Here is a 26,987-nt window from a genome sequence, read left to right on the forward strand (position 1 = left end):
GTAACAAATTCTTCGTTGCTTTTTTTGATTTTCCAATACTAGCCTGGAATGATGAATTTGTTTTTTTAGACGAGACGTCATGAGTTGATCAAGTTCTTAGTTCCCACGAACCACACGTTGGATTCGTTAATAGAAAAGTAGAGAGAAGTTACGGATTAATCAACATCAATCGTACTCACTGGATGGTCAGGCAGTGTTTATCAACTTAACGAAATGATATTACGTTTGTCAGTACAAATTGAATTTAGTTATACAGCACAAGACCCTTTATAAAGTCACAGAAAAAAGTCCACAGCTTCCTTACGGCTTTCGAATTAGAACTCCTCTAATCTTTATAAATATTGTTTTAAAAACACATTCGATAGCATTGGTATTACAATGAAAGATCTTCGAGACACCGCTGTTTTCAATAAAAACACCCGCTTTTTTCATCAGCAGATAAAGCAGATTATCTTGAAATGTGAATTCTTAAAAACAATTCTAAAATCTCAACAATTTTGATTTCCAACATGGGAATGTAATTAACGAAAGAATGGTATATATCACTCCCATGTTTTTTTTAAACTGGGTCTCAATAACTCTGAAACGTGTTGAGTTATCTGTAGAAACATGTTATATGGGGTAAAAGCCTCGAGCCAAGTAGCCCATACTTGCCGTAGCTGATCCCGTTTTTGTAGCATCAAGCGGCTAGTAGTATTTCTAATACCTCCTGAACGGGATGCTAGTCCATTGCAGGGTTCCCCCCAGCACTATTTCTCCGGTACCCATTTATACATCTGGGTGGAGAGAGGCACGATGAGAGTAAAGTGTCTTGCCCATGAACACAACACAACGACCCCGGCCAAGTTTCGATCCGGAGTCCTGCGCGCTAATCATTAGGACACCGTGCCTCCCAATATCGTTCGTTGTGAAACTGAGCAGCTATTTTGTAGATGAAATCTAAAAAAGAATTTCCATTTCATTTTAGAATAGAAATGAAACACTCAAAACATTCCATTTTTATCAACTGAGTAATTTGAATTTTTAGAAAAAATAATAACTCGAAGATTTGTTTTAGTTTCTAATCGACTAAAATGGAACCTTGGAAAATGCCATAGCTCAATAACATTTTTTTGCCCGAAATTTTGGATTCTTCGTCCAGCACTGTTATCTTCACTTGGTATCTTGGTAGGGTAAGAGTTTTATCTACACTTTTATGACGTCAATGTGTACTACTGATGACGTCAACATTTTAACCCAGGCACGTTCCTTTAAATGTGGAAAATGCATGAGGTAACTAATGATATGAAATGCAAAGAGTATTTCACATTTTATTTATAAATGGCATTTTGTTATTAGTTTTATTACACTTGGAAGGATGAAATCTCAAATTTGTTGTGGACATGTTCAATTAAGACAACACGAGTAACTCAAAATGTAAGAAACTTTTTCTACGGTACATCGTATACAACGGAACCATAACAGTTGCAACTGGTGGAAAGACGCACTAAATCAAGCCAACAAAATTATACGGGAAGGGGAATCAAATGGTCAAACCTATTCTTCTCAAACGTGCATTCTAGAGGCAAGACGCTTTACTATTACAGTGCAATCCACCACACCCAGAGGTATAAATGAGTACAAGCGAAATGTCAGCGTAACTTAAAAGGGTGGATAGAGCAGAACGAGCACCTCATCCAGGGGGTACGAGCAAAGTAGCAATTCTCTTTGTCACTAAATGCTTCAGAAATTGGATAAGCTTCCAATGTGTGGGCCACTTTAGTGCATACCTTAACAAAGTGTAGGATTTCATATTGAAGAGTATCTTTCGGATCGCTTACATCTGACTAATGGTGTAAAATGTTCTAATTGTTTTTTGTCGTTTGTTGAATAACAGAGCATTGATGCTTTTGTTAGCTATATATAGTGAGCTTATAAAAATTCCATTCATGTTTCTAATCTTTATGGGAATGCCTTCACGTACTGTAAACAGTCAAAATTATGTATTCACGGTTTGTTTTTTTTAAGTCAAAACCGAAGGAGAAGATGACATTAACTCTGTCCAAGTTGTTAAACTGACGATAAAGTTTTTAAAGTTTAGAACATTGTTCTTTAGACCCTTGACATTTGAAGAGCTCTAATTGATTGTGTCAGTTCTATTGAAGAATGATGTTTCACTAATTTGTTTCAGTCGAATTTAACAAAACTGTGCATGTCGATGTGTTGAAAAAGAGGGATTAAGATTTGACATCGCTGCCTTTAATAAATGGAAAAGAGAGAAGACTTTGGAAATTCCAGCCATTTCTTAACTCTACGTGATCGAATGTTTATACGGATGCCAACATGTAGTTCTGAAAGATGTTCAAAAAATCTACTAATCTTATCTAATTCAAACTCATTTTTCGAAAAAGAGTGTTTTTACGTTAAGTAGCTCGGATTTCACAGAGTTATTTAAAGGGCGACTTTAATCCCCATGTTTGCGTTTTTGTTGTTGTAGGTTTTAACAAAAATTTTCACTTTTAGTTTTTTGTCTTTAAAGGCACTTTTATGCTTCATTCTCACCGCGTTGATGACTTTTTTAGTTCTTATAGTTCTTATATTAGTTCTAATAATGTTCTGATATTGTAAAGAGAAATAAGGTCACCCTCATTCTTCTAAAGTGAAACCCAAGATTTTTGTTGTACGCAAAAAATGCAAAACATCGAATAACCCCTTTGAACTTATATAAAGTGACGAGTGATGGAAAACAGAACCCGATTAACCAAATAATAAGAAAATAGACGTGCAAATTATCTTGTAACTAGTTCGACTCCGTTTTGAACTAATTAAACAAAGAATTTATCAATTTTCTGTATCTTTTAATTTTTGTTTAAATAGCGTGTACAACATGGAGAGGCAGCGAAGACACAGAACAGGTATTTAATGTTGTGTACATTTCTTCTGTGCGATATATCAGGGCAAAACATGGTTATCGTGATTCAGGTCTGATACGACATGATAATCCCTGATTGGGCGACAAGGGTCGAATTATTGCTGGCACGGCACATGAAACGCTTCCGGAGATATTTCGTGTCAATAATAATATGGTTAAGTATCCCTCAAGTATGGCACATCAGATAATTTTCTCATAAAGTTCAACTTTCGGGAACTGTTACGCCGTTTGGTAAAATATGGCGATGGAATCTCCTATAGTTACTGCGCATAGCTCTTGTAGCATGAGAAATTGTACCTCTTCGAGGAAGAAGTATTTCTTGGAGTATAAAAGAGTGAAAATTGGTCAGCCATCTTTTTATATTTCATGCACAGTTGCCGATATGAACTCCATTAACATCGTAGTCAAAACAACGGAAGAAAAACACGAGGAAGAGGAGGAAGAGGAAGAGGAATTTGTGAAGTATGGAGCCGTGGATGAGTTTTATGACCTGGACAAAGAAATTGGCAAGTAAGTGTGCTATTTCTTTGTAATCTCACCGTTATTATTGATTCTAATTTGTAAGTAACAGCGCATATTTTAAAAAGTAGCGGTTTGACACAAGTTTGGCTAGCCACAACAGCAAACTGTAGACGACTCAAAATGGTCATATCAAACAATTTTGGATACATTGTTTTCCAAAGATTGACTGAAATTGTGGCATCGACAAAACTTTAACATGTCACCCCCTTTTTCAAATTAAAATTAAAAAATGCATGTTTATATCCTAATTATCGATAAATTTTGCAGTCGAAAAATGTACTGGAGTTATTTGACCTTAGGGTTATAAAATCACTAAGATCAAATTTGCAATTAGCGAAGCCTCTTTTCAGTTCTTAATAGCCCTTAATACGTAGTTTGGGGTCGAATTTTCCGCAACACATTTCCTTTCAGATGTCTAAGAGTACTTTTATATTTGCTCACGTGACTTTGCTAACGGTATACAATGGCTGTCAAAAGAACACATCAAACTTTGTTATTAGCAGCAAAAGTCCCTGTCCTGCACTGGAAATATAGAAGAAAATTCAAAAACGAATTTGTACGTTATAAGCCAAGCCATTGATGTAATAACCTCTCGCATCAAGAAGATAATTTTAAAATTGCTCGCAGATCGCGACAGTTTTACAAAGACATCCAGCAATGTTAGGCCCGGTTCAAACGTCGAACTTTTCATGTGCCGAACCTAATGTCGGTATTAAGAACATGAAAAGTTCGACGTATGAATCAATTAAGATCGACACATTTGAATTCGGGTCGACGCTGCCGTTCTATCCGACTGGGCCAGTCGAAAAGAACGGCAAAAGTTCGACAGCGATTCAAACGTCGAACGTTTCATGTGCCGAATCTAATGCATACATTACGTATACATTAGATAAATTATTTTTTACCCACAATGCAGCAAGTTTCACGTACTTGTCATGCGCAGAAAGCTTGTTTTTAAACATTATGGCGGGAAGAGAAGAAAGTTCGTGTTCTTCTTGCTTAAAAACTACGAAATATACCTGCCTATCTTGTCAAGAATATTTCTGTATGGTATGCTCCGTTTTTGAAGAAGACGAAAGACCAAAATGGGTCGCTATTAATCCAGACCTTTTAAACCGTTAATCTGAGGATTTGTGAGGTAATTCTCCCTAAGCCACAAAACCAGACATGGAGCTTTGAGAGTACACACGAAATTATGACAGTGCCAACAAATTGTTCAGAAAAAAATCATCCAGAAATACATGGAAGCATTCAGCCAGTCGTGACCTGTGCTCGCGACCTGTTGTTAGATTCTCTGTTTTTTGCATTTATACAAATATTTTGGTATCTGGCAAAGGCACAAAAATGGCTAGACAGCTAGTCTGTAAACTCTGAATCCTCTTAAACGTTTATCGACGTAAATAAGTTTGTATCTTACTGTTGTACGTGGGTGTGGGAATTTTGTAGCTTACAACATAGATAATGTCAATTTATTCCTTGCAAAACAGACGTCTGAAAAGCGAAACTTCGAAAAAAGAAACAAAAGGCAAATATTGGACGTTATTATAGTACTTTGTGACAACAAGCGCGAATTTGTGCGTTATCTGACTGCTCCAGGTGGCACAGCATGTACTAGCCAGACGAACTGTTTTTTGAGTGATTTAAATGTCCCCATTTCCTCACTATTGAATTTCAGTAGTTCTGTCTTAAAGCAGCTGTTTTCGTAAAAGGAAACAGTTTTCTTTTAGTATCTACCCCGTACGACAAGAGGGGCATGAAAGGGTAAAATGGGAATAGGGATTGAGCAAATTTTCACTGGGATGAGATTTGGGTCACTGGGACTGGGAATCACAAACAATAAACAATAGAACTGGGACTGGGATTTGGAACATCGGAAAACAGTAGGCTGGGAAATGGGATTTGGGCAAAATGTCGGCTGGGAAATGGGATTTGGGCAAAATGTCGGCTGGGAAATGGGATTTGGGCAAAATGTCGGCTGGGAAATGGGATTTGGGCAAAATGTCGGCTGGGAAATGGGATTTGGGCAAAATGTCGGCTGGGAAATGGGATTTGGGCAAAATGTCGGCTGGGAAATGAGATTTGGGCAAAATGTCGGCTGGGAAATTGGATTTGGGCAAAATGTCGGCTAGGAAATGGGATTTAACCTCCACCCCCCCCCCCCTTTTTCAGGACCCTCCGATAACATACGGCCCTTTTGCGCTTGGTTTATAAATCGACGGCCAAATTATTATTATTATTATTATTATTATTATAACGATTACTTTCCAGATTGGACGATCACGTCGCCAAATACCCACACGCACTTTAGAAAAAGTCACGTAATCTCACTGAATGTTTGTTAAAATCTTGTTTATGAACTTTGATACGTGCTTTCTAGAGAAATTCTGCATTGGAAAGTTTTGTAATCGGGTTTTATGATAATGTAATTACGAGGCCTAATTGGATTCAAGCCTTACTATAACACGCCATGTGGTAGTTTCGAAAGGTAATAAAGTTACAACAGGAACTTAACAAATTGACATCAGTTTTTTTTTTTTTAAAACATTTCCCTCTTTTTTTTTTCAAATCATTCTCCCGTTCTTTTATTTTTTTTCTTTTTCAAAATTTAAAACAAAAGGCTATCGATTTTAGGCCGCTTTAGTTGTTTGTGACCAAGATCACATGGCTGACCTTTGTGAACGGTGAATGAGAAATTTGAATACAACAGTATCAGAAACAGTAAAAACTGCAACGACATTTAAATTATTAGTTTTAAATAAATCAGTATCATCATCATCATCATCATCATCATCATCATCATCATCGTCATCATCGTCATCATCATCATCATCATCATCATCATCATCGTCATCATCATCATCATCATCGTCATCATCACTGCTTTTTAAATGTAGTCTTTTTACATCTGTTCAGCTGCTCAGCTGTTTGGTTTTGTATTTGCTTCAAAAACATAGTTTTTCCGAGAGCTGTTTAGAAAAATCAAAGTAACCATGTTCTAGAAATTGCAGGTGTGGTCGTTGGCTCTTTAATTATCTGAAAAGGTTTGAAAACCAACAAAAAGTCGTCAAAAGCCTCGTTTATATGTCCCGAAATTTCTTTCGATTGGATGAAAATATATTACGTAACAGACTTAGAAATAGTACTAGTGGTAACCACAGGTTAGAAAGTGCGGGCCTAGATGCACCTTCCTTCACCTCCATCTGACAGAAGCGTCGATCAGTTGACAAATGTTATTGACACTTTCTTCGCATTCTAATCGAAAACGTTTCTCAACTTCCTGTTTGAACGACTCATTTTCGGATCCTTTTGCAATTTTGAAGAACCAATAACTTAGGTCACCTCATTTTTACGCTGGCAATTATTCCGACAGGTCGCGAAAATTTCTCAGAAATGTCGATAAATCGCTTGATAAAAGACAATTATTATTCCAAGTAACGCGTCACGTACGTAAGGAATGCCGACTTAATCGAGCGTGCGGTGTACACAGGGCGGTGTAATCGAGATGTGATCTTGTTTGGTCGGTGAACTCGCTATGTTGTCAATGTTGTAAGGAATCATTCGTTTTGCCGTGGTTTATCTGTGATACAATCACAGTAAATCTTCTCAAAACCAACGCCTAAACAACGTCGGCCAAACGTAGTTTCCAATCTTCCATGTGACAGAAGGCTTGATCTTATGTGACAAACTGTTGAGATTGACTTAAATTTTGCATTATAATCGCTCTTGAAGAACAGATTTTCAACTTCCGGTGTTTCGACAAACTGTTGTGATTGACACATTTTTCGCATTCTGATCGTTCTTGGTGGAAGAACAAAATTTTCAACTTCCGCTTTGCAGCTAGCCTTTTAGAAACGTGGCGCGCATGTGTTATACGCAATCCGCTGATCACTGTCAAGATTAGGGTTGCGGGCCTCTCTTGGGCCCGCAATAACTTATAACCACCATGATTTGGGAAACAACGCTTGAAACTTTGTCACGCTTTTCTGTGTTTCGGGTTCTTGCTCTTGGAATACAATTACTGTTCTTATGGGGCCGTTTCGTGTATGTCCAAGGCTTGGTTCACACTAGCAACATAACGGCTAGGTCACGCCATCGCAAAAGACACCTCATGTTGATGTTTTATGTCACCAGTGTGAACAACACAACATAACGGCATAGTTGAAACATAGTGACATAAGCATAAAGACAAGAAAAACTGATCTTTTCTTTATGTCGTTTTGTCGCTAGTGTGAAACAGGCTTATGTCGTTATAACCATCTTGTTATGTCTTTATGTGACTTGTCGATAATGTGAACCAGGCCTAATTTTCACTTTTCATTTTTTCATTTTCCATTTTTCAGAGGTTCTTATGGAACGGTTAAGAAGTGTATGCATAAGACAAAAGGAAACGTATACGCTGCAAAAATAATCAAGACTTCTAACCACAACATCAGGAAAACCGTGCTTCAAGAGATCGAAATCATGCGAGAGCTTGGACCGCATAACAAACTTGTGGAGCTAGTAGATGCATATCAGACGCCTTTTGAAATCGTTATGGTCTTAGAACTGTAAGTTGAAAGTCAGTCACTTTTTCTATTGCTGCGAAAAGGAAGGATACTTGTCTGATGCAAACGTTCGAAAAGTTATTAGGGTCTTTACGCCCTGATAGGGGGGTTACCCTCCATACTGAGTCACCACAGCAATAGCCTTCCACGCAGCATTTGCCTTCCACGGAGAAGCCCCTACGATCGCCCCTAAATCGATCGCCCCCTTGGAGCCTAGTCCAGCATGAGAGCTTTTCATGCATTTCTTTATAAATATCTGAGAAATGTATACAGTAAAAACCCGCGTGTAAGAACCTAGGGATTTAAGAACCTTCTGGCAGAAATTTGCTTTTTTAATAACCCAAAATATAAGAACCTGTTTAGCTAAACAAATTCCAACAGCTTCTTATATGTGGGGTTTAACTATTTAATTTGTATATTTTTTACCAAAAACTATACTGTATCATTGATCAATTAATGGTGTTGGACTTTTGGCAACCTGGGTACATTATAAAATATTTATAATGAAGAACAGACCAGATTTTATACTTTTTTCTGATAATCAACAACAATGTCTACTCTGTAGAAATTAAGAACCTTATTAAGAACCCACTTAGCCTAAACTGTCAATAAGTACCCCATAATACAAGAACCTATTTTGCCAAACGCTGAAAAAGAAGGTTCTTACATGCGGGTTTTTATTGTATATCGTTTATATGAGAAATCAGGTGGCTGTGTGGGACAGGGTGACCCCCGGGGGGTGACCCTGGGTGAAGGATCACTCGCTTTGAATGAAGAGTTACCTTAGGGGCGAGCCACCCTTTTCAATGTCACCACTTTGGCTATTTTGACTCGCCTATCAGAGACAAATCTGGACATACAGAGCATTCGTGAAACCGGGAGGGCCAGTTTTTGGTTCGGTTGGCAGGGACAACTTTTCACTCGTTGAAAGATTGCTCAGGGGAGAGGGTCACTCTCCTACCAGAGAGAATCTCTTGTGTATAAACGCGGCAGGCGATTTCCAAGTTTAACAATGAAGCAATTTATCACTCCATTACTATCTAAGGTGTTTTAATTGGTGTTACTGTAGGTTTTGAAATATCTTTAACAAAGGTATCCAGGAGTGGGTAGTATCCGAGTATCGTTTCGTTTTATAGTGTACCAAAGCTAAACTACTAAAAACAAATATCAATACATAAAAGTGCTGTTTAGTGGGTTTCATTTCAATAATCGGCAACAAGTCTTTTGTCCACAGATGTAAAATTTGGAATTGATGCTGGGTGTGAAAGGATTAACAAGGATTTCTGTCGTCTCCTTTCACACTTGTCTTGATTTGTTTTAGTGTCAATGGAGGTGAATTGTTTGAAAGAATCGTTGCTGAAGACTATTTGATGGAAGATGATGCTGTTGATTACGTCAGGCAAATTCTTGAAGCTTTGCAATTTATGCATGAAAGACATATCGTTCACCTGGATCTAAAGGTAACTAGTGCATTCTTTTCTGTATTGAAATAAGAATGAAAATAAAATAAAACTACATCTAGTGTTTACTCACATAACCTAAGAAATTCAAAATATAGCCCCTTCGTCCCTAGTCCGAGTTCTAAAGCAGGCAAATGAAGCTTTCAATGCTGTGATTCTCTTCTCTGGGACAACTTGCCTTTGAGCGCGAAGACACAGCACACTCTTAGCTCTTTTAAACCATGTATTTAATCTCGATGTAATTAAATGGTAATTAATGAAGTTTTTGGTATAATCTTGTTCAAAAATAATGTTTTACTACTAATGGTTGCAGGTCAAAGGAGAATACGGTTTCTTGTTGACTAGAACGAAGGGCTATTTAATACCATATGCAGGAGCAAAAATAAAAACGTCCAAAAAACTTTTTAAGCGATGGCGTTACATCGCTTTATGCTGGAGCCCTTCGATCGGTTCTGTCCGGGCCGATCGAACGACCGAATAGGACTGGAAACTAACTACAGGAAGAACAAAGATCAAGTTTAGCACAACAAGAAATGCGCCGCGAAAAACACAAAGCAAAATACTCCTGGGGAGTTAGAAAGGACTAATAAAAGATATGAACGAAAGAGACAAATTATATTTGACAAATTCTATTAGATTCAGTAAACAGACATATGTACAATTGACCTGTGTAAACGAGAATAATGCGCCAGATAGAAGAAATATGTTGCTTTTGTTTCGGGGTTACTGCCCCTTCTTCTGTGGAATAAATTGAAATGCCAGTTGATTTTTCTCCACCGAAGAAGGGACAGAAACCCCGAAACGTATGGAACATATTTCTTTTATCTGTCGCCATGTTCACCATTTAAAATCAGCATATAAAATCACTGTTTATATACGCTACGCAGTCGCCCGAAATCATACAATGGGTCTGTGTGGTCCTGTTATGTTATGTTATGGTCAGAGACAGAACTTGACCTTGCATATCCGGTCGTTCGCGAAAGGTATCGTGTATCGTAGATTAGATGTCACGCTATAAGGTAACGCAACTAGAATTAAACGCATAGCTTGAAGAAAGTTTTCATTTTTCTAACGAGGTGCAAAAAGGACAAAATCAATACAAATGAAAAAATGTATGGTGCAAAGATAATATAAGCAGTGACCGAAAAGTATCCGTAAAGCAAGGTAAACTTTGTACGAGAGCGTTTCACTTGGGTCACAGTAGAAAGTGTCTGTTGTCCGTTATTAAATTAATGTTAGAGAAAATGTATGGACAAACAAAACTGTTCGTGTTAAGCAGGTGCCCTAAAGCGGTGTTCCACTGAACTTTAATTTACGTTAATTTTTGACAAATTTCCTAAAAATATTTAAAACCCTTTGTAAAACGTCATCGCTTCTGCATGCATTGCGTGCCATTTATTAACTAATGCTGGATTTCCATGCCACTGGCGCGTATTTTTTACGTGCGTTTACGTGCGTGAAAATCTTTTTAGAGACAATGTATAAACGACTTGCGTAAACGTGTACGCCAGTGATTCATACACTGTCTCTTTTCATGCACGTAAACGCACGTAAAAAAATTACGCGTCAGTGAAAATCCACCTTAGATTAAAGTTTGAAACAATTAATCAAAAAACGTCCCCGGGTGGGCTTGAACCACCAACCTTTCGGTTAACAGCCGAACGCGCTAACCGATTGCGCCACGGAGACCTCTGTATATCATAACTGACATAAAAACTTAGTTTTTCCTCCCCAATTATACATTCTCTTTTTTCTTTTTGCCTTTCTTTAGCCAGAAAACATTTTATGTGTGAGCATGGATTCCAATGACATCAAACTTGTTGACTTTGGACTCGCCAGGAGTCTGGATGCCGAGGAAGAAGTCAAATCTTCGTTCGGCACACCGGACTTTGTAGGTAAAAATTCAGTCAAACGTCTGTCCCGTTTATGTGTTTCTCCTGCTGTAGCGCTAACCTGTAAAATTAGGATTGGAGTTCTGCTCTTTTTATGGCAGTGTGGATAATGGATCTGCCAAACCAAGTTTGAAGATTGAAGATTAAAAACCCAAAGCGATGGCATTGAAGTTTTATCAGATCTGGAAAACAGCAAGAGAATACCCTGGGGTCGTCTGAAAACACGGCTAAAGCGCCCTGAAAACGATGTTGTAGAATCGGAAAAGGTTCGAGTTATCAGGAGTTCGAGTTATCGAGGGTAAAAGAAAAGGAGGGGAGGGGAATCAGAAAAGGCTCGAGTTAGCGGGAGGTTCGAGTTACTGAGGGTTTGAGTTATCGGGATTCAACTGTATTTAATTTCGCGATTTTCCGATTTTTTTTTTAAATAGCGATATTGTGTAAACCAGTTTTTAATAAACATATGGCTAAGTCAAGATGGAAATAAATCAGTGTTCAGTAAAAGAACAAACTCGCTTTAAATTGAACGAATATTTCCATTGCCAGAAGAACAAAGTTACCGGCATCCATTCTGTAAAGAATTTTTTAAGTCGACTCTGTTTAATTTTGTTTTCTTTTGGGGTGAGAGGGGGTACTTAAATTTAACTAGCATTAAATTTGACCTAGGGAAATTTTAGCGCGTATTTAACTTAGCGATTTTCGCCGAACTCGCTAAATTCGCTCAAATTTGTAGCCGCTAACAATTATTATAGTAACCTTAAGGTAAAATGAAAAAAAGAGATAAGAAAGTAGGAGGAGGAAAATTAGAAAAACACACAGTCGTCCCCGGGTGGGGCTTGAACCACCAACCATTGCATTCGACGCACTAACCGATTGCACAAGAGACGAAGGTGCTCTGCTTAGTTTGGGCGTAAAATATTGATAACAACTTCTGACACTGAAACGCCTAGTGCTACTTTAAGTGGGGATTAAGGAACTCATAGAGGGATCACCAAACGAACATTTGATTTACTTTTCTTGTAACAACAACACATTCTTGATGCTGTTTTTTCTTAGCTCCTGAAGTTATACGCATGAAGCCTGTGTCAACCGCCAGTGACTTATGGTAAGAAAGTCAAACTCTCCTTACTCATGGCCAACGTATTTTCTAATAAAAGTGATAAATGATCGTCGCATTAAATTGCAATTTAAGCAATTGGATAAAGAAGCCTGAATATATGTGTGGCTTCGATAGCTCAGTTGGTAGAGCATCGTACCGGTATCGCGAAGGTCACGGGTTCGAATCCCGTTGAAGCCCTGAATTTTTTTTTTTAGGCTTCTTTATCTAATTACTTAAATTGGAAATTCACTGCGACGATCATTTATCGCTTTCATATACATCCGCAGTTCATATATGAATCATTTCATATACATTACATCGTATTTTCTAATGTTGGTTATGTAATTTTTTTTCTATCAATATTGATAAGTGAAGCTGATGGTTTTATTATTCTTATATTTTGTACGTTTGATACTGTAATGAGAAATTGGTATATTGAAAATAGATGCTAATTTGTATCTTTTGTGCTTTATTTCCTCAGGAGTCTGGGCGTTGTAACCTATGTCTTGTAAGTATACAGAAATTCAGTTTACTATGTTTGCTACTTCTTCGTTGGAAAGGCCAGCTTCCTTGTAGTGGGCTCTAACTTCGCCGTCTTGTACATGTATTGTTACCAAAAAGGATAAATATCCCCACGCTTTGTAATAGTACTACATGATTACAATGTGACTATTACATAGTTTAAATTGGCACAAACTTGATCATCAAAGGGCCGTGAGTAAATCGATTATGATGTATAATGCTATGAACAACCTGACTTCGAATTATTTGAGTTCTCGGTTTTTCCCGCGTAATGAAGCCTTGACATACAATCTCAGGAATACTGAAGGAAAGCTATCCATACCACAGCCGCGCACTAATTATTGTAAACGAAGCTTCAGCTACAGCGGGGCTGTGTTATGGAATGGCTTACCGAATGAAATAAAACTATCCATCACACTTAGCGAATTTAAGAACAAATGGAAAAATCACAAGTTCGGCTCTTTTTGCATTTAAATTATAAATACACGGCGTCCTTGTAAAGCAGGTTTTTGTTTGTTTGTTCTTACTAGTAGTTAGCCTCTCTTAGTTAGTGTAGTTAGTGTTTTTATTCCTTGTTCTTTTTTATTATGTATACCTGAATGGAAATTACCGTGTTTTAAATAAAGTATTACCTTACCTACCTACTTACCTTGTGTTGGGGCTAAATTAGAACCTATTCACTCCTTGAAGTGTAACAGGGTCAAGTTGTGAAACACTAACAACAACTCTTCCTCCTCCTCCTCCTCTCCCTCTTCCTCCTCTCCTTCCTCTGTTTTTCCTCTTCCTCCTCCTTCATCATCATCATCATCATCATCATCATCATGATCATCTTGTTTTAGTTCTAGTTTTTGTTCTTCTGCTGCTGCTGCTTGTTTTCTCGCTGAGGAAGCAGCAATTAACAGTAATTGGTTGCATTGTTTTCAGATTAAGCGGGCTCATGCCATTCTCAGGAGACGATGATCATCAAACTCTAGTCAAAGTGGCTAAAGCTGACTGGGATTTTGATGACGAGTGTTTTGACGACTTGTCACATGATGCTATGGAATTTATTGAGGGTCTTCTTGTTAAGGAACCCAGGTAAGTTCATCAATTTTACCCAATCAAAAGTGTCAGCCGTACGGTAGATTTGACTGTTACGAGAATTTTTGGCTTACCCGTTTTAATGCTAGTCTGACATGTAACCAATTTCCTCGCTCTTATTTTTAGTGAGCGGTTAACAATAGAAGAGTGCTTCCAGCATCCGTGGATAAAGGTGAGGTTAAGTTGGGCCTGTTTTACTTACGAAGCATTTTTGGGGGGGCGAAACTATTAACTTTTTGGGGTATCTCTGAAATATTCAAAACAAGGATCGAATGTTCGAGTGCATTTATGAAATGAAATTTTAGGAGTTATACTAAAAATTTAAACCATGACTAACCGACCAAATTTTGACAAAGAGAGCCTAACGTGTTTAATTTATCTTATGTTGCAATCCTTTTTCTTCCTTGTCCTCGTTAGTCATATGTCGAGTCTGACCAGGAAACTATTCCACGCTTTCTTTGCAGTAGGTGTGTTTATATCAAATTGCCAGGAAAAAAAACTAGATCACTTGCTTGTTTAATGGTATGCTGAAACTTTGCCCCAATTTCCTTTCCTGCAGGATACCCATGACACAGGAACAAAGATTAACACAGAAAAACATAAGAAGTTTTTGGCTAAAAGGAGATGGAAGGTAAACGGCAATAGTGATGGTTTGGATCAGGTGTAAAAAATGAAGAAGCCATCGAAATACCTTATTACATGAAATTTTCGCGACACGTTAATTTCGCGATTTTGCGAAAACTTTGTATTTTTAATCACTTTAAATTCGCGTTTTTGAGTAAGACACAATTGACATTTCCTTAGCAATATTATTTAACATACCCTTGAATTAAATAAAACGACTTCATCAAGGTAACAACAACGTCAAAATTAACAAAAACGCAACAGCGGGTTTTATTCTCGGCAATAGCAACAACAGAGCAGTTCTCACAATGTCTACAAGTAGGTCATGTTTGTATGTGCATGAGTTGTTGATCTTGAGTCAATTGACGACAACATCCATTTACACTGAAAATCCTTCCTTCAGGGTACTAAACTTAATTTTTTTGTTGATATAAAGTGAGTCACTTAATTTTCGCGTCATGTTATGTTCGCGACACTTATTGTTCGCGTCACTTTAATTTCGCGATTTTTTTAGAATCGCAAAATTCGCGAAATTAAAGTGTCGCGAAAATTTCATGTAATAAGGTAGTTTTGTTTAATGTCCACTAACGTAGCAACGATCACTGATGGCCCTTTGAAGAATGTTGTTGAATAACCCCTCCTCCAAAAAAATAATGGTCCGTCCCTAACACCAACACACTCATTGCATTTTCAAATAGCACTAAATCATGGTGACACTGTCCCTTTAACTCTGTTTTCAGAAATCTGTCAATGCTCTTCTGGCTGTACGTCGCATGTCCTTATCTCCTCTCCTCTCCGCTGCAAGGCGAAGACGCTCCATGGATCCTTCAATATTAAGTGCGGCGTCCGAGAACGAAGAAGATCAACACAATGAAGCGGACAGAAAAGTATCCGCGCCAATTGATCCCTCGGGACTTACTCTCCCGCTTGGCCGTCGTTTTGGGGAGACGCGCAGTTCTTGTTTCGACTTGGACATGAAAACAATAAAGGCCTTACAGGAGAAAGCTGATAAGGCAATGGCAAAGAACTCGCAAAGAGACGAAAATGATAAAGAAAATGAAAATAGCACGAGCGAAGATGATTCGGAAGGTAATGATGATCATGATAATGATAATGATGATGACGATGATGATAATGATAATGGTGATGAGACCACAGATTTAAGTAATACCCGTTCCGAGGAATCGGAAAACCCAAGAAGAACGAGCGATATAAGCAATTTAGTCAATCGCGAGAGTTGTTCTTTTCAAAGACCCAGAGCAAGCACTGTTTCTGGAGCAACTCCTCGAGAAAGAAAAATCGCGCAAGTATCAATCAACGTTGGAAATTCGTCTCCAAATGACTTCAAGCCAGTTTCGTTTACTTTTAATACAAATGATCTGCAAAGAAATGACAGGCCAATTTCGGAATCCGCAACCATTCAAAACACTCAGTTGAAAACAAAGGATTTGAAGAATGGTTCTACTACGATAACTGGAAATGCTGTTAAGGATTCGAAGGATTCGTTGCTCTCAGAAAAGCCTGTCGATGGTGATCAGAAAGGCACATTTAAGCCGCAGAAATTAACATTGCAATTGGATAAATCCGCCCTTAATGGCAAACCTACAGATCCCAACGGCGATGATCGGGACGAGCTACCGACGATTTGTGTAAACGACGAACTCTATCTCTCCAGTCCCACGCCAACTGCACTGACTTTTAACAACAATATCGAGAAGATGGACAGACATGAATTGATGACGACACCGCCGTCAATTCAGAACACTTCAAGCATAAACATTGCAAATGTAAATAAAATTCCAGATAGCGTCCAGACCATCACGGTACAACTGGGTAATATAAATGGCTTACAATTTAACTCCAAGCAAGTGTCTTGCAGCGTGCGTCGATCCTCGACTGGGTCAGCTCCCTGCTGATCGGACGACTTCTGGTTGCGAGAAAATTAATGATAATCATAATTGGCATAATTAGCATAAGTTACGCTACTGCAGATAATCCGTAGCGCAAAAACTTTTGGGATTGTTTGAGTAAAAACGAGAAAATTCAAAATGGCGGCAAATTTGGCAACCTCCTCTTCCTTAGGGGACTTAGGTGACCTGGGGACAAGGTTTTGTCTCGACTTCCTAGTTCATTATCTAGCCTGTGTACAGCCGTCCCGCCCGCTAAAAAAAATCGCGGATCACTTCCGCGATTTTTTTAGCAGAGCGGGACAGCTGTACACAGGCTATTCATTATCCTTTGTAAACAAATAAGTTAAGTAGAGTAGGACTACAACCGATAACACAGCTTAAAAGCCGGGTTCACATAGGCAGTTTTTATGTGACAATTTTTGTGTGACAAATATATTTGGTCGTAGATATGACACAACAATTATTTGTTTGCGGTCAAAAGTTTAGTGCGCCAGTAATGACCTTGGGCAGCAGAGATACTCACATAGATACGCACAGAGTGCTCAGTGGGAGTTTGGGAGATTGGGGACCACATATGCTGACACAATATTTGCCACATTTTATGCGACGAGTCGTCCACACGAGCAATTTTCTATGTGACAGCTTTTTTTGCCACAAAAAAGCTAACTCCCCAGCTTAACAACAAATATATATGTCACATAAACGTTAACCAATAAAAGATGTCACATAAAAGATGTCACATAAAAATTGCTCTCGCAAACCCTTACTTTAGTACCTTGGATTAGTTCTTCACACTAAAACAAACGCCATCTTGCCGTCTATCCAAACGCTCCCATATACACTAGCGCGCTAACTTAGTGTCCAGTCCATCTAAAGTTTCACAAGTGGAAACTAAATGAATGGAGTGCATGTAATGCAATTAATTTAATCATTTTTGTTTTGATGACGCTGAAAAATATATTGGCCAATCATATGTGCGCCAAGCAAAGCCTAAACACGCTTTAAACTGCATTGAAAGTAACGTTCTAGAATCCAGTGGGTTTATTTCGTTAATTTTAGCTTTGAGGAGCCCTGTAACAAAAGCACAACAAGCGAGCAACATGGGTATTAGAAAAGGTAGCATGAATAATTTAAAAAAGCTATCAGATACTGATAGTTGATTGCTAAATTCTCTATACCTTTTGATAGCAAACACAACTTGTTAGGTTATGAGAATAAAGGGCTTATATTAACAAAGAAATTGAGATCCCACTGTATCTTAACTTATAGGGCAGAGTGCCGTAATCAAACATACAAATTCTAACATAATTAGTTGGGACACATGGCTCTCAGAATAAAATGCGCGCACCAATAGTTTATCCGGTAGTCCGTTCGTGGCAAAAATAAAGAAAGTTTCCTGACAATTGTGTCCGAGATTGTTGCAAAACAATTATTTTGCCGTTCCTTGCGGTAATCCAATGAGAGTCGAAACGTTGAATTTCAATAAACCAGCTTTTGTTTACAATGTAGTGTTTATTTTGTAGTATGACTAAGACTGTAGTCCATAGCCTGCGTAGCAGGCGTCTGTGTAGTTTTCAGCGCGTTTAAAAGAGTGCGCGATCGCGAGTGGCCCTCTCGCGCCTTTCGCGTTTCTCCCATACGCGCGCTACAAAAACTAATCAGACGCCTGCTACGCAGGCTAGTAGTACAAAACTCCAGTTCTACAAAATATAAAATCTAACGTGTCAATCCTTCGAAACTATTTTGTTTACTTATTCTAGGCATTAAAAGCATCAACCTCTATGCAGACTTTGGTATCGATTGACTGCTTCGTTTCAGAGATAAAGGATCTAGAAATAATTTGTGATGTCCCAGATGAATGTGTCTCTCAAATGTCACAAAAAGAGATAATTTTATTGCATTTTTTAATTTCCAATGTGACAATAATATAGAAGTCATACCTAAAGGAGTTTCAAGTGAAAACTAATGATATAGATGTTAGAATCTTATTACTTTTTCTTGAATTTTAAAGCTAAAAAAGCCCAAACGCAGCAGCAGAGCCTAGCCTTACATCGGGTGTTCTATTAATAAAATCTTGAAACAAAATTGAGCAGTTAATTAAACACACCAAGCTCTGGAATGGAAAAACTTTTTGCCACATTTAGTCGGCGCGGAAAAAAATTCGCACAAATAGGGCATAGGGCGTACCCTGGGGTACCAGAGAATTTTTTCTCTTGCGCGCACATGACCGGCACCGGAAACCGCGCAAGAAAAAACCGCTGGCACACAGGGTACATAGGGCGCGGTTTACAGGAGGTACGCGTAATGACGCAAGGGAAAGAAATAGGAGCAACTACTCGCCTTCTCGTTTTCCCTCGCGTGTACGCCGCCCACGCGCGCAATCAAAACTCGCGAGGCATCTGCCTTCCGCCTTGCAGGAGAATTCATTTTCCACCTCACTGGCCTCCTAGAATAAATCCAACTGCTCCCTTCCCTCTCTACCTACTCGAAAACTAAACCGCAGAAAGATTGGCACGGTGATCGAAGATGGAGCTGTGATAAGAACAGATAACCCCTGTGGCGAAGATGGAAATAACTTGTTTTTAAAATATCAACAGGCATTTAAATTCACGCACACATCATTCACGCGCGTTTCACTTCGAATGAGCGTTTTATGTTATAACCTCAACAGCATGATAGGCCTGCGTTCCTCTGTGTGACGTGAATTAAGCGCTAATTACGTGCATGGAGGAAATGGATTATAAATGTTTACACCCTAACTACTGCCTTGTGGCCTGCGGACTATCGCGTTACGACCTTTTGTCTGGAATTTCTCCAACTTATGCGCCCGGTTTGCACACTCGTTTGTATAATCTGAACTTTCAAGTGAAGGAAAGATCAAAACAGGGACGTCGGGTACAAGCTGTTAGCTACGAAAAGGATTCTTCGCAATCGTAAAGCGAAGAAACATCTGTGATAACAGGCTGAATACGGTAAGGATCTTTAGATGTGTTTAAATGTGAATACATGGAATACATGTGACAGATTGACACATGCACCGCGTTTCTCTGAAAATGTTTGCGTATTCTTGAATCAAAAGCAGAAGATTTATTGTTGTTAGCTCACTAAGGTAGATCAACGTTAAAATTCAGCTGAATAATTTTTAGCGAGCAACTGGTAAGCACTAGTTCCAGTCAATTAATATTAAAATATTAAGCGCGCGCTCTGTAGCAATTTGCGATAGAGTTTATTGCTCGGTCAGAAATTCCGAGATTTCAGATTACCTTGTAGATGTTAAATGTCCGCGGTCGTTAACTTCAGACTCTGGGAGTAAACAGTTTTCATTCCGTTTCCTTTTCAAACAAATACAAACAGTACCTGCAATCCTTGAAATCCGGCCTGTTGAGGCAGTGTAGCAGCTCTTATATAAAGCTTGTAATTCTACTGGTCGTGTGTCTGTTAAAACAATAATGCTTTTGTTTTAGAACTCTAAATAACGCAGTTCTATCTGAACCAATGCAAGATCTTCAAGATCTTGCGTTTGATAGAAGTGCGTTCGACAGTTGGCGTGTCATTTGGTAAAACCTCGTGAATCCTTGTGAAGCCTACAAGCATTTTCTTAGTTTTCGCGTCACAAATCGGGCGTGAGGCTCGCGCGCGATTCCCGCGCGAAGATCCACGATTTCGGCGTTTCGCGTCTTTCGATAAGCAATTTTTAGAACGATTTAAGAGAAAACAAACAAACTAAAACTGTTTAGCATTTTTACAAGAGCGGTTCATACATCCCTTGTAAAATATAGATAGCGATCTCTCAAAAGCGTGCACGGCTTGTTTAAGGTTCCGCAGAAATATCAGGCAAAAAGGTTCCAAGTCGAAAGTGGATAAATACAATCGGAAAAAAAACACCTTCTTTAGTTTTAGTACTCACTAGTATTTGTTACCTGAGGGTACAGGGTGATAGATCCTTATTCGTCATGGTTGTGGTTGATCAAGAAGTCATAACTTCGATTCAAAACAGTTTTAAAAAAAGGGGAAAAACTTACATGAATTGCCACTTTTATTCTTGTGTAAGGGTGGCTTGCATTAAAAATAAATTCTATTTGTCCAAGCAAGACCGGAAATATTGCTGCTCTAATCTGACAACTAACTAACGTACTACTTAAGCATAGCAAAGTATAAGCAAACAAAACAAATAAGCCCAGATTTATTCCAGCTAAAATTCCACCTCAGTTTTAACTTGAAATGACCGAGAAACTCCTGCTCTTTTTAATTAATTAAGTTAATTTTTAACGGTTCCTGCTCTGCTTATTGCCCCCGCAGGGCTTTGGCCCAAAGGCCAAAGCCCGAGGAGGCATTCTAGTGTCCCCCACGTATAAGTAGTTACATAAGAAAAATACAGAGGAAAATACAAAGCATACAGTCAGAAGGCAGAAAAAATCTCGACTTGGTTGAAGTGAGCGCGCAAGCTAGTATCGGGTAATGATGACGTCACAATAGGTTTTGCCAGCAAATAGTATCGGGTAATGATGACGTATAAAGCTAGGTGTTATAAAAGCTATTAAATTAGAATTTGTCAACCGGAAGGGCCTACGTGACATCGGCAGACTTGCATATAATTTTCAAGCTTTTGTCGGTCGAAAATGAAAATCTGAAGCGATACTTGCTGAGGACGTTTGATCTTTTAGTCAGGGCTTTGTATTCGGTCGCTGCACTTCTAAAGGCTGGTTTCCATATGATCGCAAACGATCGCAATGGATCGCAGACGATTGTCACAGCAGCTCAAATTTGAGTTACGGCACGGACAACCTTGGCTCTTAGATGTCTTCTTTCTGCTGCATGTATTCTTGCAGGAGCAGCTCTGTGGTAAATAAAACACGTTCCAATATATAGATTCAAGTTATCTTAGTACCCGTATGTGTGAAATATAATAATAGCTGAACAACACTCGCCACTCGATTTAAGACGACCACGTTGGTTGCGGTCGCTTCATTGTCGATTTCTTTTAGCCTCGATTAAAAAACGGCGACTGTTGTTAAGCTTTCACCGCCTGTTATTATCTCCATATCCATATCCATATTCATAATCTCACGCCTTTGCCTTACCGAGGAGAGCCGCGGAGATTTGCACATACATTTGGTAAAGACGCGCAAAAAGTACGTAACACCGGAACTCGCGTACACCGGAACTCACGTACACCGGAACTCGCGTACACCGGAACTCACGTACACCAGAACTCGCTTACACCGGAACTCGCGTATGACACTTGCATATGGCGTATGTAAACAAAAACAAAGGTGTGGCTGACTAGGATCCTTTAAAATATCGTAATTAGTGCAGGATATCCTTGCCGCTGCGTTTACTCGCAAGGAAATGGTTTTTATGGTTTGGCAAGGCTATTTTTAACTCGTTTTAGTACGTGAGAAACTGCCGTTCCTTGTCACTACTCTGGTATAAATAGGAGCACGTGTTTAGCTCGTAGTCAGTTTAGTTCTCGAGACTTTACTGAGTGGATCAAGAGCAGAAAGAAAGAGCTTGCTTCTAGCAAGGTAGGCTCGATTGGTTTGTTTATTTGCTATTAACAGTACTTGACCTCGCTAATTTCTGCATAATTCTAGTCGCTTTATCTTGTAGCTTTAGTCTTCGTTGTGTTTTTTTAGCTTAATCTTAGAGTTTTGTTTAACCAAGTTAGAAAAACACAAATATTATATTTGGTGATGAAAGCAATCAAGATAAAGTTGAAAGTTGTTCACGTGCCCACCACCACAGGCATCCGTGGGGCCACTTGCACACTAAGCATAAGTACTCAAAAAAAGGGAAGATTAGACCAGATTACTGGTGTCAAATCCCCCGCCTAGGAGCATAACCAGAGACAGCACTGAGCCTGACTTTCGTTGGCGAAGACTTAAAAAAAAGGTGTTAAACAACATGTATATAGTATAACGACACAAAAAACAATCTTACAAGAAATACCTTTATTTCTCTCTCAGCGTTTGCCTCTTGTTCACGGTGGCGAGCAAAAGCACTGAGATTTCTATTTACTAAAACCGCGGCTGTTTTGTTTTTACACGAAACTTTCTTCGTCCCGCACTTGCAATTGTCACAGGCCAGCTCAAATTTGAGTCACGGCACGGACAACCTTGGCTGATAAAGACGTGCAAAAAGTACGTAGCACCGGAACTCGCGTATACGTAACACCGGAACTCACGTATGACACTCGCGTATGGCGTATGTAAACAAAAACAAAGGTGTAGCTGACTAGGGTCCTTTAAAATATCGTAATTAGTGCAGGAAACAACAACGATCTTTTATTTTGTGCCTGTTGCAGAATTCTCCACTGCGTTAAGGAAAATCTCTGCGTTGCGCCGGTTCGACAATCAATAGGACTGTATCTTTCTTCAAATTTGCGTTTATTTGCGATACACACGTTCTACATTCAATTCCATCGTTCTATCTACTATTACAAGATGTTTGATTCTATTTATTTGCTATTACAACGGAAATACACGCCTAAACTACGCAAATGTAAGATTCACAATACTTATTTGTATTATTCCTGTGCATGACTGACTTGCGTGTTACCAAGACTAATCCAATTAACCCTTTGTAATTGAACCCACTCCCACTATGCGGAACATTGTCACACATCCTGTACGTCACAGGATGTTTCAACCAGTACGCCCAAAATTCTCTAGATATTCTTATCTTCATTGTTACAAGCATAAGCTAACATTCTTCTAATTATTTCAATATTTATTTGATTATGCAATGACACGTTTTACGACAGTGCCCAGAAGAGTTTATATTAAGTAAATACATGCAAGAGTAAGGCTACTCGAGCTAAGTGGCTGGGCCAAGCGGAAAAAAATATCCTTGCCGCTGCGTTTATTCGCAAGAAAAAGGTTTTTATGGTTTGGCAAGACTATTTTTAACTCGTTTTAGTACGTGAGAAATTGCCGTTCCTTGTCACTACAGAATTGTAGGTTTTGCGATCTGCGATCATTTGGAAACACGCATCTGCGATCGTTGCGATCATATGGAAACACAATTGCGATCGATTGCGATCGAAAACTATCCCATAATTTCGACAATCGTTCCCATCATTCAACACTTCTGCGATCGTCTACTATCTTTTGCGATCATATGGAAACAGGTCGCTCTGCGATCGTTACGATCACACGGTTCAGTAAATTTCTGCGATTTTGCGATCGTCTGCGATCCGATGCGATCGTCTACATACATACATACATACTTTATTTGAAATAGGTTAAAAACTACAGGCAGCCAGAGGCTGATGTGGACCTACATTAATCTATTTAAAATAGTTATTGTAAAAATTGTAAAAAGTATAAAGTTAAAAACGATCTAATTAAAATTGATAGGGGTATAAATATGAATATAATAAATATAATTAACAGTAATAGTTGACGGATATAATTAAAACTACTTAAAAATATTAAAAATATGTGTAATCTTGATTTTTATTTGCGATCATGCAAGCTTCCTTCAGAAAGCTTATGTTCTTGATAGTGTTCTTGTGGCGGCGCTGTTTTAGGAGCTTCTTAAAGTTCTTTAGGGACGGGGACTCTTTGAGTGAGGTTGGAATGAGGTCCCACGCAAGAGGACCTCTATTTCGTAAGGAGTTTCTGCCAGTGTCCATGTTAAATCTCGGTAGTACAAAGTGATTACTGTTTCTAAGATTATAGTGTGGATTAGCTATACTAAAGAGGTTTGAGATTTTATCGGGAGTTATGTTACTATTTACTTTGTACATTAGGATAAGTAATTTCTTTTTGTATTGAAATGATAGTGGCTCCCTTTCAGTTGCTTCTAGGGCATCTTGATCTGATATGTCCCATGGTAGCCTATGGATGATTTTAGCTGCCCTTACATGAATATGTTCAAGCTCGTTCATCAAAGATGGTGTGCTAGTGCCCCAAACTAAGCTGCAATAGGTAATAGTTGGCACGATGCTGCTAAAGTATATTGTTTCTAGTGTGCTTGCTGGTAGGTATTTAAATCTTTTGAGCTGCTTTACTTTCTTTCCAAGAGATTTACAGAGGTGCTCCGAGTGACTGCTCCAAGAGAGCTGGGAGTCAATGATAACCCCCAGACATCTTGTTTCAGGGACAACATTCAGGAACTTATCTCCTAGTTTGATGGGTCTCAGTGGACCACAGAAAGGTCTGTGCGATATGATCATAGCCTCGGACTTCCCGGAGTGTATAGTTAGTTTGTTGTTTCTGCACCAGAGCGAAATCTCTGATAGGGCTCTGTTTAAACCGCCGACTACTTCATCTACATTGTCACCAATGACATGCAGCGTCGTGTCATCAGCATACAGTTCCAGATTGCCCTCAGTTATTGAGCCACTGAGGTCATTAATGTAGTATGTGAAGAGCCTGGGACCAAGCAGGGAGCCCTGTGGGACTCCACATGTAATTGTCTTAGTTTGTGAAGGACATCCATTAACTACGGCAAATTGCTTCCTGTCTTTTAAGTAACTTGCCAGCCACTTCAAAATATCTCCACTGAGTCCCATGGCTCGTAGTTTGTAGAGTAATATTTTGTGGGATACTGTGTCGAAAGCTTTCTGGAAGTCAATAAAAACAACTCCAACTACTTTTCTGTTGTCAAGAGCTGTTTTCCAGGTTTCGGTCAGGTATATTAGGGTTTCCTCTGTTGATCTGCCTTGTCGAAAACCCCACTGGTTGTCATTCAGTTGCCCGGTCTCTGTGGTGAAGTTGTCTAGACTCTCACACACTAGACCCTCCAGTAATTTGCTGGGTAGGCTCAGCATTTGTAGAGGTCTATAATTTCCTCTGTCTGCGATCATATGGAAATTCGTAGCCTACGAATACAGCCCTCCCTCATTCCGAAGAGCGCTCCACGTGGACATTTTCCCCAGGAGGTGACCGGACAAAAACAAACCAAGCAGTGATTGGTGAGCGGTGTTTCTTTGCGAAGCGATAGATTATTTAGCTGCGAATACAGCCGCCTCTCATTCTTCGTTGAGGGACGTGAATGAGAAGCGGCTGTATTCGCAGGCTAATAGATTTTTCTAAACGCTATTTTGACTTCAATTTTTAAGAGGAATTACTTCAATATGTGGGTCAGCAAAAATGTGTAAAAACGAAATCAAAAACGCGTCGGCAATTGTTTTATTTATAAAAAATTTTGCGTAGAGAGGCTTTTCTGTACGATCGATGCATGTTTTTTAGACCTTCTTCAAAAATGCTCTGTAATTTTTTAATGTAATCGAATACGACAAAACGCCGACACGTTTTTAGCACTTTCGGGAGCAGAAACCATCGAACAAATCAAATTAGCGAATTTTAGAATTCGTTGTAAGTTAATTCCGACTTTCGTATTTAGACTTTTACGTAAGTTTTTGAGATTTTGCAATCTTTCAATCCAGCAATCATAACCATTTTGCTCTACAGTAGCAAGCTTTGTAATCTATTTCGATGGCAACAAAATCCAATCAAAAAGCCTTACGTTGCAAAAGCTCAAAAACTAGACTGTCACGTTACAAAATTGTTACAGTTTAGTATTTTAAAATGAAAAGAGAAATATTAAATATTTAATAATCAAAACATAGTTACTAACTATGCACAAAACCGCAAGCTACAGTTTCCCACATACAGCCCTAAAAAATAAACACAAACAAGTTTCCATTCTATTCAATTCAGCTAAGATCAAACGAGCGGGGGCACTTTTAGTGTCAGCTACCCCTAGTAAGTTAGTCACGTCGTTTTTTATTAGTCGAGAAATTAAAACGGTTTTGCTGTGATGTATTAAAATGCCTGAAAAACTCCTGCCCTGTGTATTAAGTTGCTCGAGAAGTTACAATAGACACCTGGGAAACTCATGCTTTGTGTACTTAAGTTTCTCACGTCCGTCGTTAGAGAAAATGGCAAAAATCCGACCTTCTAGTCTCCCGGGTCGTTTGCTGGAAGAAAAGCTGCTCGGGAAATACTTCTTCCCACTATGCATTTTTATGTTACCTAAGTCATCTAAAGTTTTGTCGTGTGTGGTCAGGCATTGTGGAAGGACAAGAAATACCTGAAGAAATGAAAAGAAATGATTTGCCGACCATCTTTCTAACCTTAAATACAGAAACGTCTAACAACATTGGTCTGTGCATCGTCAGGTAAAACCACAAGCCTAGGTTGCCAATTGCAGATAACCTTGAAGGGCACTTTGCCGGATTTCTTTAAATGTTTCAAATTTTAAAAGCCTTGCTGAAACCCAACACCACAGAGCTTGGTAAATGTTGTAAAGACCTTATGCAAAAATGGTTGTCATTCAATTTTGTTGTTTGGTCAAGTTTCTGAAAAAGCTGATGGTGACACTTGAAAATGTATGGAATAACATGCTATAATTGGAAGTTTAAGTGTTTTTGGTTAAAAAGCGGCAGATTTGTGACTTATTCAAATTTAAGAGATTT

The 26,987-nt window shown here is 38.8% G+C and overlaps 2 protein-coding genes and 1 non-coding gene across 10 annotated transcripts in view; 2 read left to right on the forward strand and 1 right to left on the reverse strand.

The window, feature by feature from the left end:
* LOC144660700 (uncharacterized) overlaps positions 1 to 18,065 on the forward strand; it is a 37,326-nt gene extending 19,261 nt beyond the window's left edge. For 4 of the 7 annotated variants that reach the window (XM_078521413.1, XM_078521416.1, XM_078521415.1 and 1 more), the window contains exons 2-12: positions 2,857 to 2,894; positions 3,286 to 3,421; positions 7,774 to 7,980; positions 9,299 to 9,437; positions 11,209 to 11,332; positions 12,383 to 12,431; positions 12,907 to 12,933; positions 13,872 to 14,024; positions 14,154 to 14,199; positions 14,587 to 14,658; positions 15,392 to 18,065. In XM_078521413.1, coding sequence (XP_078377539.1) covers positions 2,857 to 2,894; positions 3,286 to 3,421; positions 7,774 to 7,980; positions 9,299 to 9,437; positions 11,209 to 11,332; positions 12,383 to 12,431; positions 12,907 to 12,933; positions 13,872 to 14,024; positions 14,154 to 14,199; positions 14,587 to 14,658; positions 15,392 to 16,567 — 2,167 coding nt within the window. In that variant the 3' untranslated portion in view covers positions 16,568 to 18,065. Of the gene's footprint in view, positions 1 to 2,856; positions 2,895 to 3,120; positions 3,422 to 7,773; positions 7,981 to 9,298; positions 9,438 to 11,208; positions 11,333 to 12,382; positions 12,432 to 12,906; positions 12,934 to 13,871; positions 14,025 to 14,153; positions 14,200 to 14,586; positions 14,659 to 15,391 lie in introns of those variants that run through there. The other 3 variants (XM_078521417.1, XM_078521412.1, XM_078521411.1) reach the window with 2 other exon arrangements.
* On the reverse strand, positions 11,053 to 11,126 carry Trnan-guu (transfer RNA asparagine (anticodon GUU)). Its single transcript has one exon. It is a non-coding gene; the product is annotated as a tRNA-Asn (tRNA).
* A 1,314-nt stretch (positions 18,066 to 19,379) lies between the features above and the next one.
* The window catches only part of LOC144660683 (uncharacterized), a 56,146-nt gene continuing 48,538 nt past the window's right edge, over positions 19,380 to 26,987 (forward strand). For both annotated transcript variants that reach the window (XM_078521386.1, XM_078521387.1), the window contains exon 1: positions 19,380 to 19,533. The gene's annotated coding sequence lies outside the window, so the exon portion shown is untranslated. The remainder of the gene's footprint in view (positions 19,534 to 26,987) is intronic.

The sequence above is a fragment of the Oculina patagonica genome, chromosome 7, assembly GCF_052425735.1.
Source record: "Oculina patagonica isolate OP01 chromosome 7, crgOcupat, whole genome shotgun sequence".
NCBI lineage: Eukaryota > Metazoa > Cnidaria > Anthozoa > Scleractinia > Oculinidae > Oculina > Oculina patagonica.